At 38.6% G+C, this 12,163-nt stretch overlaps 1 protein-coding gene across 7 annotated transcripts in view; it reads right to left on the bottom strand.

Moving 5' to 3' along the window:
* Positions 1-12,163, bottom strand: part of LOC126248046 (homeotic protein female sterile-like) — a 296,375-nt gene that overhangs the window by 133,748 nt on the left and 150,464 nt on the right. For all 7 annotated transcript variants that reach the window (XM_049948674.1, XM_049948680.1, XM_049948681.1 and 4 more), the window contains exons 8-9: positions 5,079-5,240; positions 4,875-4,952 (exon numbers count right to left, since the gene is read on the bottom strand). In XM_049948674.1, coding sequence (XP_049804631.1) covers positions 4,875-4,952; positions 5,079-5,240 — 240 coding nt within the window. The remainder of the gene's footprint in view (positions 1-4,874; positions 4,953-5,078; positions 5,241-12,163) is intronic.

Here is a 12,163-nt window from a genome sequence, read left to right as displayed (position 1 = left end):
TTGGGGCTAAGAAATGAAAGAGGAAGCCACCTGGTAGAATTTTGCACAGAGCGTAACTTAATCATAGCCAACACTTGGTTCAAGAATCATGAAAGAAGGTTGTATACATGGAAGAACCCTGGAGATACTAGAAGGTTTCAGATAGATTATATAATGGTAAGACAGAGATTTAGGAACCAGGTTTTAAATTGTAAGACATTTCCAGGGGCAGATGTGGACTTTGACCACAATCTATTGGTTATGAACTGTAGATTAAAACTAAAGGAACTGCAAAAAGGTGGGAATTTAAGGAGATGGGACCTGGATAAACTGAAAGAACCAGAGGTTGTACAGAGTTTCAGGGAGAGCATAAGGGAACAATTTACAGGAATGGGGGAAAGAAATACAGTAGAAGAAGAATGGGTAGCTTTGGGGGATGAAATAGTGAAGGCAGCAGAGGATCAAGTAGGTAAAAAGACGAGGGCTAGTAGAAATCCTTGGGTAACGGAAGAGATACTGAATTTAATTGATGGAAGGAGAAAATACAAAAATGCAGTAAATGAAGTGGGCAAAAAGGAATACAAACATCTAAAAAATGATATCGACAGGAAGCGCCAAATGGCTAAGCACGGATGGCTAGAGGACAAATGTAAGGATGTACAGGCTTATCTCACTAGGGTAAAATAGATACTGCCTATAGGAAAATTAAAGAGACCTTTGGAGAAAAGAGAACCACTTGCATGAATATCAAGAGCTCAGATGGAAACCCAGTTCTAAGCAAAGAAGGGAAAGCAGAAAGGTGGAAGAAGTATATAGAGGGTCTATACAGGGGCGATGTTCTTGAGGACAATATTATAAAAAAGAAAGAGAATGTAGATGAAGATGAAATAGGAGGTATGACACTGCTTGAAGAGTTCGACAGAGCGCTGAAAGACCTAAGTCGAAACAAGGCCCCGGGAGTAGACAACAGTCCATTAGAACTACTGACGGCCTTGGGAGACCCAGTCCTGACAAACCTCTACCATCTGGTGTGCAAGATGTAGGAGACAGGCGAAAACCCTCAGACTGCAAGAATAATATAATAATTCCAATCCCAAAGAAAGCAGGTGTTGACAGAAGTGAAAATTACTGAACTATCAGTTTAATAAGCCACGGCTGCAAAATACTAACACGAATTCTTTAAAGATGAATGGAAAAACTGGTAGAAGCCGACCTCGGGGAAAATCAGTTTGGATTCTGTAGAAATGTTGGAACATGTTAGGCAATACTGACGCTACGACTTATCTTAGTAGAAAGATAAAGGAAAGGCAAACCTACGTTTCTAGCATTTGTACACTTAGAGAAAGCTTTTGACAATGTTGACTGGAATACTCTCTTTCAAATTCTGAAGGTGGCAGGGGTAAAATACAGGGAGCGAAAGGCTATTTCCAATTTGTACAGAGGAAAGCAGTGGTTGGGAAGGGAGTGAGACAGGGTTGTAGCCTCTCCCCGATGCTATTCAATCTGTATATTGAGCAAGCAGTAAAGGAAACAAAAGAAAAATTCGGAGTTGGAATTAAAATCCATGGAGAAGAAACAAAAACTTTGAGGTTCGCCGATGACATTGTAATTCTGTCAGAGACAGCAAAGGACTTGGAATAACAGTTGAACGGAATGGATAGTGTCTTGAAAGGCGGATATAAGAGGATAATGGAATGTAGTCGAATTAAGTCGGGTGATGCTGAGGGAATTAGATTAGGAAATGAGACACTTAAAGTAGTAAAGGAGTTTTGCTATTTGGGGAGCAAAATAACTGATGATGGTCGAAGTAGAGAGGATATAAAATGTGTTGAAGTTTAGTGACTGTAGGATGATACAAGACAACTTTAACAAAATTTGTAGTTTGTGTGATAACTGGCAGCTAGCTTCAGGAAAGTGTGGTTCATCTGCAAACGAGACTGTATACGGAACAGCTGTGCGACCCATTCTCAAGCATTGCCTGAGTATTTGGTATCTGCACCAGGTCAGATTAAAGGAAGCAATTCAGAGGTGAGCTGCTAGAATTGTTACCAGTATGTTCAAAGTTCGAACAGCACACAAGTATTACGAAGATGTGTCGCAATCTAAAATGGGAATCCCTGGAGGCAGGGCAACGTTCTTTTCAAGGAACATTAACAAGTAAATTTTCAGAATTGGTATTTGAATACCTCTACTGCTGCCAACATACATTTTTCCTAATGACTTCAAAGATACCAGAAATTAGGGCTCATATGGAAGCACATAGACAGTCTTTTTTCCTCATTCTATTCGCAAGTAGAACAGGAAATGAAATGACTACCATATTTACTCGAATCTAAGCCGCATTCTAATCTAAGCCGCACCTGAAAAAAGAGATTCGAAATTAAGGAAAAAAGATTTCCCGAATCTAAGACGCACCTGAAATTTGAGACTCGAAATTCAAGGGGAGAGAAAAGTTTTAGACCGTACCTCCAAATCGAAACAATGTTGGTCCACTGTAATACGAGACACAATTTAGGTCGAATGAATGACGATACAGCTACAGTAGTTTGGTTCGAGTCGTAAGCTTAGCAGTTACGCTATACCAGGCAGCCATTGCTATGCGTCAGGCACTCCGTCCACATTTATACGGGTACCCTTCCTTTTTCACGTGCTTCGTCTGGTTTGAACTGATTGCTTATTTTTCTTTGATATGATAAGTGCCGTTCTCTTTGTTATAGGTGTTTACGTCACTCTAAGCTAAAAAATGTATTACTATACTGTGTCATGCATTGTTTGTTGCATTCTGTGTTCACGGCCTGTCGCCGCTGGCGGCATGGCTTGCTTTTGTGCACGCTACCGCCGCTTACAATTAAAAAAAAGAGAGAGGAATCATCTCATTAGCGAAACAATGGCAAGAGACTGCTATTTGTTGTTACTTACACTGCTGCTTTCTTTGATAATAATCAACAAGGACCACATAATAGAATGCGTATGATAGATAATGTTCTGAACGAGAGTTTAGCGAAAAATTTTCTCAGTTTGAAAATCTTTGCAGACGTCTCTTTAGTACGTTACATTCTGCACAAAAATTAGTCATCTTAGATTTAAAAATCTAGTCAATTGCCATGCTTCTTTTCTGACTGTATCACTATTAGGCACAAGAACAATATGAATATAAACATGACATGATATGTATATTCTTCCGCGTTTGCTGTTGTCTCCCTCTAGTTTTGTAGTTTATTAGGCAGACAGGTTTTTAATGAGATAGCTGCAAACACGAAAGAATACATGGAAAAATGTTTATATTCGTATTATTCTTATGGTGAAGAGAATATTGCATGTGATTCACAATTCATAAAAGTTGCTATTAGCAACCATCTCTTCTCACAGGTATGAAAAAATTCAGAATGTAGAGTTGGCCATATTGACAAACATCCCAAACAGTCTTGCCAGTCGGATTTTCGTAGTACATTGAAATGCTGCTAAATTTGAAGATGAACAATACTTAATTTGTATTAACTTCGTTGGATAATGTATGAAAATGCAGTGGTCGAAACTCGGGGCGGAGAAAAAAGCTCATCTTCCACCTTTTTTTTTTATTGACACAGAGGTTTTGGCGCCAGTATTTATCTTTGTGCCTGCAAAGCATGCCTGTGTAGCACTACATATATTCGATGGCAGAAGTTAGTTGAAGCGGTACCTACCAACATTTTTGAGAACTTCCTCTTACTTTGCACTCGATTCTAAGCTGCAGGCGGTTTTTTGGATTACAAAAACCAGAAAAAAAGTGCGGCTTAGATTCGAGTAAATACGGTAGTAGTCGTACAGGGTACCCTCGCTACTCACCATATAGTAGCTTGCGGCATGTGTATTTAGGTGTAGAATCCATCATATGTTGTTTATTTGTTGTTATGCATCTGTTTACAAAAGAGGAACTTTTCTCTCTCTCATTTATACACAAATTGTAACCATTTATCGAAATCATAACAACTAAATTACTATCATACACTGCACCAACAAAACAACACAGTAGTATTCTTACTGTGTAGGGTAGTAATTACCTAGTTTATGACAAAGCCTAAAGAGAAAGCTCACAATGAAAATGTAACCCAGATCCTGACATAAGCATACTAACTGGACTGCAGGGCCAAAAAACATAACACAGGATTTGATGTATGGAGCAGTGTTTGTAGGGATGGTGTTTGAGGTTTTGGATTAACCCCTGTTGAAAATAATGATGAAATGAGGCTCTAGTTAACTTTAGTCAAGTACTGGTGGTAAAACAAAGCTCAGAGATTTCTGACGCCATCTATGCTGCTGATACTGAGTAACTGTTTTCAGGAGTCCAAACAACGAAAGTCATCAGTCTCCTGTTCACCCCCCCCCCCCCCCCCGACAGAAGCTGTGTACTCAATCTGTCTGCCTGTAAGTGTGAGAAAGTGTTCAAAATGTTTACATAGTATTTATCTTATGTATCTGAGGTAGAACATGGGAACCAACCTGGTATTCACCTAGTGGGATGTGAGAAACCACCCAAAAACCACATTCATGCTGGTCAATACACCAACCCCTTGTCATCAATGCGATTGGCAGATTCTATCTGGGGCCAGCATACCTCCCCTTCCCAGAAACAGTCACGTTGACCTGGGCAGGTCGCCATTTAAAAAATTTTTTCAAGTGTAGTTAAATACGAAAAACGTACATTTTGATGGCACCAAAAAAGCTTGCCAGAGTGATTAGAATGTACAATCTTAAAACCAGTATTGAAAATATCACAATAGGCTGTTATGTACGGCACGTATAACTGTAACTTACGAAGGTATGTCCTAAAATTTGCTGATTAAGTCAAGACCACTAGAAAGCACTTCTTACAATCTGTGTATCCTGAAAATCTGGTTTAAAAATGTTTACTGTACCTGTGATGTTATCCCAGTAGCTGAATGAGGGACCGTAGCTTGACTAAAGGGAACACCATCATCTTGTCGTTGAGGCTGCTATAAAATATGTTACATTAAACATGGACCTGCTCTCTCAGTATATGATTAAGTCAAAGAACAGAATAAGAATCAATTAAGTAACTAAGCAACAATAGTTAAGTACAGAACGTAATATTTTCTAACCTGGTAAACTGGCAAATCTTTCACAACCTTCCTGATTGTCCTTCCAGATTCTCTCCGTGTAGCAACTTTGGCAGACTTAGAATCAATTGAATTGTAAAGGGGCTCAAAGGAATCTGATGATGGTGTTGTTGTATCTGCCTTTCTTTTCACACCCTTCTTCATCTAAAAGTTACATAAAAAACCTTAAGAATCTCACTTCATTGAACATACATACCAGCTTCACATTATAATAAATGCTTTTGTATTAGTAACACCTTGAGTAATGCTGCAAACAGCAAAACCAGCATAAAATTCTGTAAATATGTAAGAGGTATTGAATGCAGGACAAAACAACAATACTGTACCTCTCTTATGACATATTACTAGCAGGTCAACAAAAATATTCTTCCATTAAGGCAGCACACTAGTTCTTATAGCACACAGATTTATATACAGGGTGCTTCAAAGTCCATGCAACAATTACTGATGGTTCCAGGCAATGCTGCTCGTCCGTCTGTAATGGTTATGTCCCTGAGAAGCAGCAGGGCACAGGTTCTCACGGTATGTGCATGCCTTGTGGGTTGCCTATAAAAACAAGTCATCTGCCACATGTGGAAGGGGGTAGGCCCAACAAAATTAAAGGTCCCAATTAATTCTAAAATATCTTTCTCTGCTTAGAGACACTGATTTTTAGGGTTTTCTTGTTTAAAATCAATCTTATTAATGTAGTGGGGTAGGTTGCATGCAGAACACCAGAAACTCTCAACGCACAACAGCCAGCGAATACTAAGGTTGCCAAGGGTCACCACAATGCATCAGCGAACACTTTGCCTCTCACTAAAGTTGTTCTCAATGACATTAGTAATCACTACCCCTAGATGTTGGAGGGAAAGACTTTGAAACACCCTGTATACTTTCAGCCGGACACTCACAGATCAGGCATTAATATCTGGAAATTTTGTCTTCACGACATCCAGGAGCGTCTCAATGGATGACACACTCGAGAAACTCATATCTTCTGACAGGTGAAGGCCAAAGCTTCTTAAAAATAACTGCATGGTATTTTAGTCTAAATCAACACTGGCATACGCTCTACACAAAACAGAAAACAGCTGATATCCCTGCAGTTTCTATTTACAACTCAATGTTAAACAGTTATTGAGGTTATAGCTAATGTGGCCAGCACAAAAGTAGAGTCCTCAAGGTCACAGCCGCTGCCTGCCGCCAGCAGGGCTGTGATTTGCCTGCCTCTCGGCTTTGTTGCCATGTAGGTACCGTTAGCGGTGCGGTAGATCAGAGCAGCTGAAAGCTCAGTGTAATGTTCACGTCTGATCTCAGTGTCTTACTGTCTTTAGAAAGGTGCTTTGACATGTGTTTGGTGGTGAACAACACTGCAGGAGCAACGGCCTACTTGTAGTACTCCTGCAGTCAGTGTGCATAAAGGGTGTAAAGACATTCGTACACGAACAATCTAATATTATCATATCAAATGTACAAGTTTTTTATTGATCTGGCAGACAATGAAGACGTGAGGAATAACTTAAATTTTGCACAAATTCATAAACTTACTGCTAAAGCATGTGGTGTCTCCGAGTCAAATGTAGGTCGTATTAGCAAATCTGTGTCATGTGAACGGAAATCAACCGACTTTGACGATTTTAACAACGAACTTATGCGTAGAACTGTACTTGGATATAAGACAGAGTAGAGTATCCAACGGCTAAAGAAATACAGGTTGACCTCAGTGAAAAAATTAATTGCTCAGGCTCAGAGACCTCCACTCTTCATCTTTTTCAAGAAGTGTAATGATGGACGGAAATTCTTAATGGAACTCCGAGACACTGCGGCAGCAGCAAGAGTGAAGTTTTTGTGGACAATGCACTTCTTGCATGCTGAAGACACCAGACCTATAGTGTACTTGTATGAAACTTGGGTTTCACAGAACCACACCAATAAGTACACAGGGTGAGTCACCTAACGTTACCGCTGGATATATTTCATAAACCACATCAAATACTGACGAATCGATTCCACAGACCGAACGTGATGAGAGGGGCTAGTGTAATTGGTTAATACAAACCATACAACAATGCACGGAAGTATGTTTTTTAACACAAACCTAAGTTTTTTTAAATGGAACTCCGTTAGTTTTGTTAGCACATCTGAACATATAAACAAATACGTAATCAGTGCCGTTTGTTGCATTGTAAAATGTTAATTATATCCGGAGATATTGTAACCTAAAGTTGACACTTGAGTACCACTCCGCTGTTCGATCGTGTGTATCTGAGAGCACCGAATTACGTAGGAATCCAAAGGGGAAGGTGATGGACCTTAGGTACAGAAGAGACTACAACAGCACATTACGTCCACATGCTAACACCTTTTTATTGGTCTTTTTCACTGACTCACATGTACATTACCACGAGGGGTGAGGTACACGTACACACGTGGTTTCCATTTTCAATTACGGAGTGGAATAGTGTGTGTCCCAACATGTCAGGCCCATAGATGTTCAATGTGGTGGCCATCATTTGCTGCACACAATTGCAATCTCTGGCATAATGAATGTCGTTCACGCCCCAGTACATCTGGTGTAATGTCGCCGCAGGCTGCCACAATACGTTGTTTCATATCCACTGGGGTTGTAGGCACATCACGGTACACATTCCCCTTTAACGTACCCCACAGAAAGAAGTCCAGAGGTGTAAGATCAGGAGAACGGGCTGGCCAATTTATGCGTCCTCCACGTCCTATGAAACACCCGTCGAACGTGTACCTCACCCCTCACGGTAACGTACATGTGCGTCAGTGAAAAAGACCAATAAAAGGGTGTTAGCATGTGGACGAAAATGTGCTGTTCCAGTCTCTTCTGTACCTAAGGTCCATCACCGTTCCCTTTGGATCCCTACGTAATTCGGTGCTCTCCGATACACACGATCGAACAGCGGAGGAGTGGTACTCAAGCGTCAACTTTAGGTTACAATATCTCCGGATGTAATTAACATTTTACAATGCAACAAACGGCACTGATTACGTATTTGTTTATATGTTCAGATGTGCTAACAAAACTAACGGGGTTCCATTTAAAAAAAACGTAGGTTTGTGTTAAAAAACATACTTCCGTGCATTTTTGTATGGTTTGTATTAACCAATTACACTAGCCCCTCTCCTTACGTTCGGTCTGTGGAATCGATTCGTCAGTATTTAATGTGGTTTACGAAATATATCGAGCGGTAATGTTAGGTGACTCTCCCTGTATATGGTATGACTCCAAAGGAAACTGCGGTTTGAAAGTGCCTACTGGTATAAGTGACAGATTAATCATCACCCACACTGGTTCATCAACTACAGGCTACATACCAAAGTTCTTGCTAATCCGATTACCATTCAGAAATGAATGGAGAAGTTTTTAAGAACTGGTATATTTGACTGTTGTCTGCACTGGAAGAAGGGTCAATTATCGTGATGGATAACGCCAGCTACCACACTATTCAGATAGAAAAGCTGCCACATTCAAATTGGCTCAAGGCACATTATGGAGTAGTTAAAGAGAAAGAATGTTTCATTTTCAGTTGATGAAACGAATGATGAACTCCTGTCTAAGGAAGAAATCATAGGTGCCAAAAAGACTTACGAATTAGATCAATTGGCAAATGAAATGGGACATCAAGTGGTACGTCTACCACCGTATCACTGCCAGTATAATCCCATTGAATTGATATGGGCCCAAGTACAGTGAGAAGTAGTGAAAAGAAATATACTACTTTCAAACATGCTGATGTCGAGAAGCTAATGCACGAAGCTCTTGACAACTTTACTCAGCAGGACTGGCAGAGGTGCGTAAAACACACAGAAGCATTGCCAAGAAACTGATTTCTTGAACCAGGGTTTAAGAGAGACCATAGTGGAAGTTATGATGATACACCTGGCTGAAACAAGTGACAGTAATCTGAAGACAAGGAGTCAGAGGATCCTTCAGTTTAGCTAAGTGCTGTCTTCCCTTACAGTAGACGTCTGATAAACTTATCACAAGTGGTGGCGATTAGTTTACTCGACATTAACTGTCAATTAAAATAAGATTGTCAATTCTGCATTAATAAACTACAGTTTTTCCTAAAAACCTGTATCGAATGTCTTTACATTCCGATATAATCTTACTGCATTCGGTTTACTTCTACATTCGAAATTTAACTTTTTTTTTTTTCCATAGAATTATTTACTGGCTGTTTTGTAGGAAGGGTAATGCAGTTCATAAAATGACAAAACGTTGTGGTGCTTCTGTATCGATTGTATATATAAACAGAGCAGTAACATCAAAACAATCCCAGCACCTATTCCGATTCTCCAAGAAGAGCATAGAAATCTGTGATATTTGAAAACTTTTACAAAGAGCTAGAATGTAAAATTGTATTACTTTAGTATGACAGAGGATAGTAGCCGATGGCTAGAGAAATACAGGGTAATGTCAGTGATATAACTGATTATTCTGGCCAGTCACTTCAATGTACTGTCTTCTCCACCCACTTGGTTTTTAATTCAGAAACTGTAACGATGGACGATATTTGTAACACAAGACAGAGACATTGCAGTAGTAAGAACGAGGTTTTTGTGTACCAAGCACATATTGCGTGCTGAGTATAATAGGCTTACAGCAAATTTAGATAAAACTTGGGTTTCACAAAACCTTTCGAACAAATATTTTTCTAGACTTCAGTGAAAATGTTGGCTTCAAAATAACTACAATTACTTTTGCATAGCGTATATTGGCGTTTTCAGTGATGGATGCAATGCTGAAGGATATGTATTAGCAGCCAGTAAAATATTTTTGGGAAGTAGGGAATATTCTCAGTCATATTAAAGTGAGCTGTCCAAACAAAACTCTTGGTGATGGCCTATGACTTGCTCGCTGCTGTGCACGGAATAGTGCGGAAGTAATTTGCCTCTGTACGCGATACGATACAATAATGTTGTCTGAAATGTTACAAAAAATAATTTTGTAGTTTTCTTAAGAACTTTCTCACGGAAGTTTCCTCGCAGTCCTACAGAATGAAAATTAATCAGTGACTACATTTTTTGCAACGCAGTCAGCACAGTTTCACACCTCAAACTTTGAGGAGCAGGTGATGTCGCTTTGATGTTCCTAATTTTGTGACAAGCCCTCTTCGGAACTTTATGTCTTTCTTGTGGGGAGAAACGACGTAGCTAAAAATGAAGTAAAAGATTTTGTGCTCTCCCTTAAACGGAGGTTGCATGAATTCCAGAACACGAATGTGATCATTTTTTCTGTACCACATTGTCACGATCTACATAAATGGTCCTGTGTAAACAAGGAAATAGAAAAAATGAATAAAGCTGTGCAAGATATATACATTGATATAAGCACACTAGGGAAACTATTTCATACATCACATGGTTTGCACATCAACAGACTAGAAAAAGCATATGTTAGTGGGAAGATCTTTGATATAGTTCATGCAAAATCAAACATGCAGTGAGCTATAAAGCCTGTTATACCTATGAAAGACAAAAGTGATGTATCTTATGAATTTAACATGCAACATGATGAAACAGTGACGTATACCAAGAGCATTGATGAAAATGCTTTTTTAGCGGAAGTAAATATTCCAGCGATTCCGACTCAGTCAGAAACAATATGTGCAACCCTGATTTGCCACATGCAGATGAGTGCTCAGTTGAGAATGAAAACAATGACAAAATATTAATATTACTGCAAGTCAATACTTGTTGTTTAAGAAATAAACTGTTAGAATTAGAACATTTTTGTAACATTAAGGATGTAGATGTGATATGTGTGTCAGAACACTGGCTAACAGAAAATTAAGTTGACAGTTTTTTCCCTCAAGGATATGTTTTACCTAACATAATGTGCATGAAAAACAGAAAAAATGGGGGAGCTGGAATTTATATCAAGCATGTCCAACAATTTTCAAAATTAGATAACGCCATATTGTTCAGAAGTAAATGCCGAATTTAGCTGTATAAGACTGACTGAAGAAAACATTATAACATTATAATTGTTAGCCTGTACAGGTCTCCAAATGGAGACCTTTTTTTTTTACAGTTTGAACTAGTAGTTTTGAAACTTTTTAAGTTTAAAACAAGATTGTTATTTGTGGTGATTTTAATACTGAAATGGGAAACTCAAGGCAACAAGACTCCAGAACATTTTTAATATATTAAGATCTTTAAACTTGCACTGCACAAACAAGTGTCCTACTCTTAATGATGCATGCCTACACAATATTATTGTTAATTTGCATAGAGAGGAATATGTAGTTAGCTTGGCTGATGGTCTTTTTGTAGATGGTGATCCATTGCTTCTAACACTTATCATAATAAACCATCTTATTCCAATGAATTTAATGTGGCACGGGTAAGAGGTCAGAGAGAGGAGCACTTTATGTCATTTATTAACAAGTTGAAGGACGCAAACTGGGACTCTGTTTATGAGTGTCATCCAGGAAAAACGGGAGTTGAAAATGATTTTGAAGCTTTTTTTTTAAAAAAAAAATAGAGACATATGGTCCTGTTCCCCATTAATAAAAGTTAAGTCCTCAGTTAAATGTAAAAATACAAAAATAAACTGGTATACAAAAGAACTGACTGAAATTAGAGAAAATATGCTCATACTGTATCGAACATATAAAGGCAAGGACAATCAAGGGTTAAAATAACAGTCCACCTCATAAGCAAGCCCCAAAGCTTTATTTTTAACAAATGTTTAGAGAATGGAGTTTTTCCAGCTTTGCTAAAAATCTCTAAAATTATCCCCGAATTCAAAAAGGGTGATAAACAACTCCCCCAGAACTACCGAGCAATATCTATTGTGCCAACATTTTCAAAAATAATTGAATCACTCATGTACTTTCAATTAAGCAATTATGTTGAAAAGCATGATATGCTTTGCAACAATCAATATGGATTTAGACCAGGTAAAAACACCACTGCAGCTGTTCTGGAAATTGTTGATCAGACTTTAACAGCTTTTGAAAATAAGAAGATGGTGTCACTTGTATTATGTGATTTAAGTAAAGCTTTTGATTGCATTCCTTTGAACATATTACTAACAAAACTGGAGTATT

This window comes from Schistocerca nitens, chromosome 3 (assembly GCF_023898315.1).
Source record: "Schistocerca nitens isolate TAMUIC-IGC-003100 chromosome 3, iqSchNite1.1, whole genome shotgun sequence".
Classification (NCBI taxonomy): Eukaryota; Metazoa; Arthropoda; class Insecta; order Orthoptera; family Acrididae; genus Schistocerca; species Schistocerca nitens.
The sequence above is the reverse complement of the archived record's forward strand: the minus strand, read 5'-3'. Positions and strand labels throughout refer to the sequence as shown.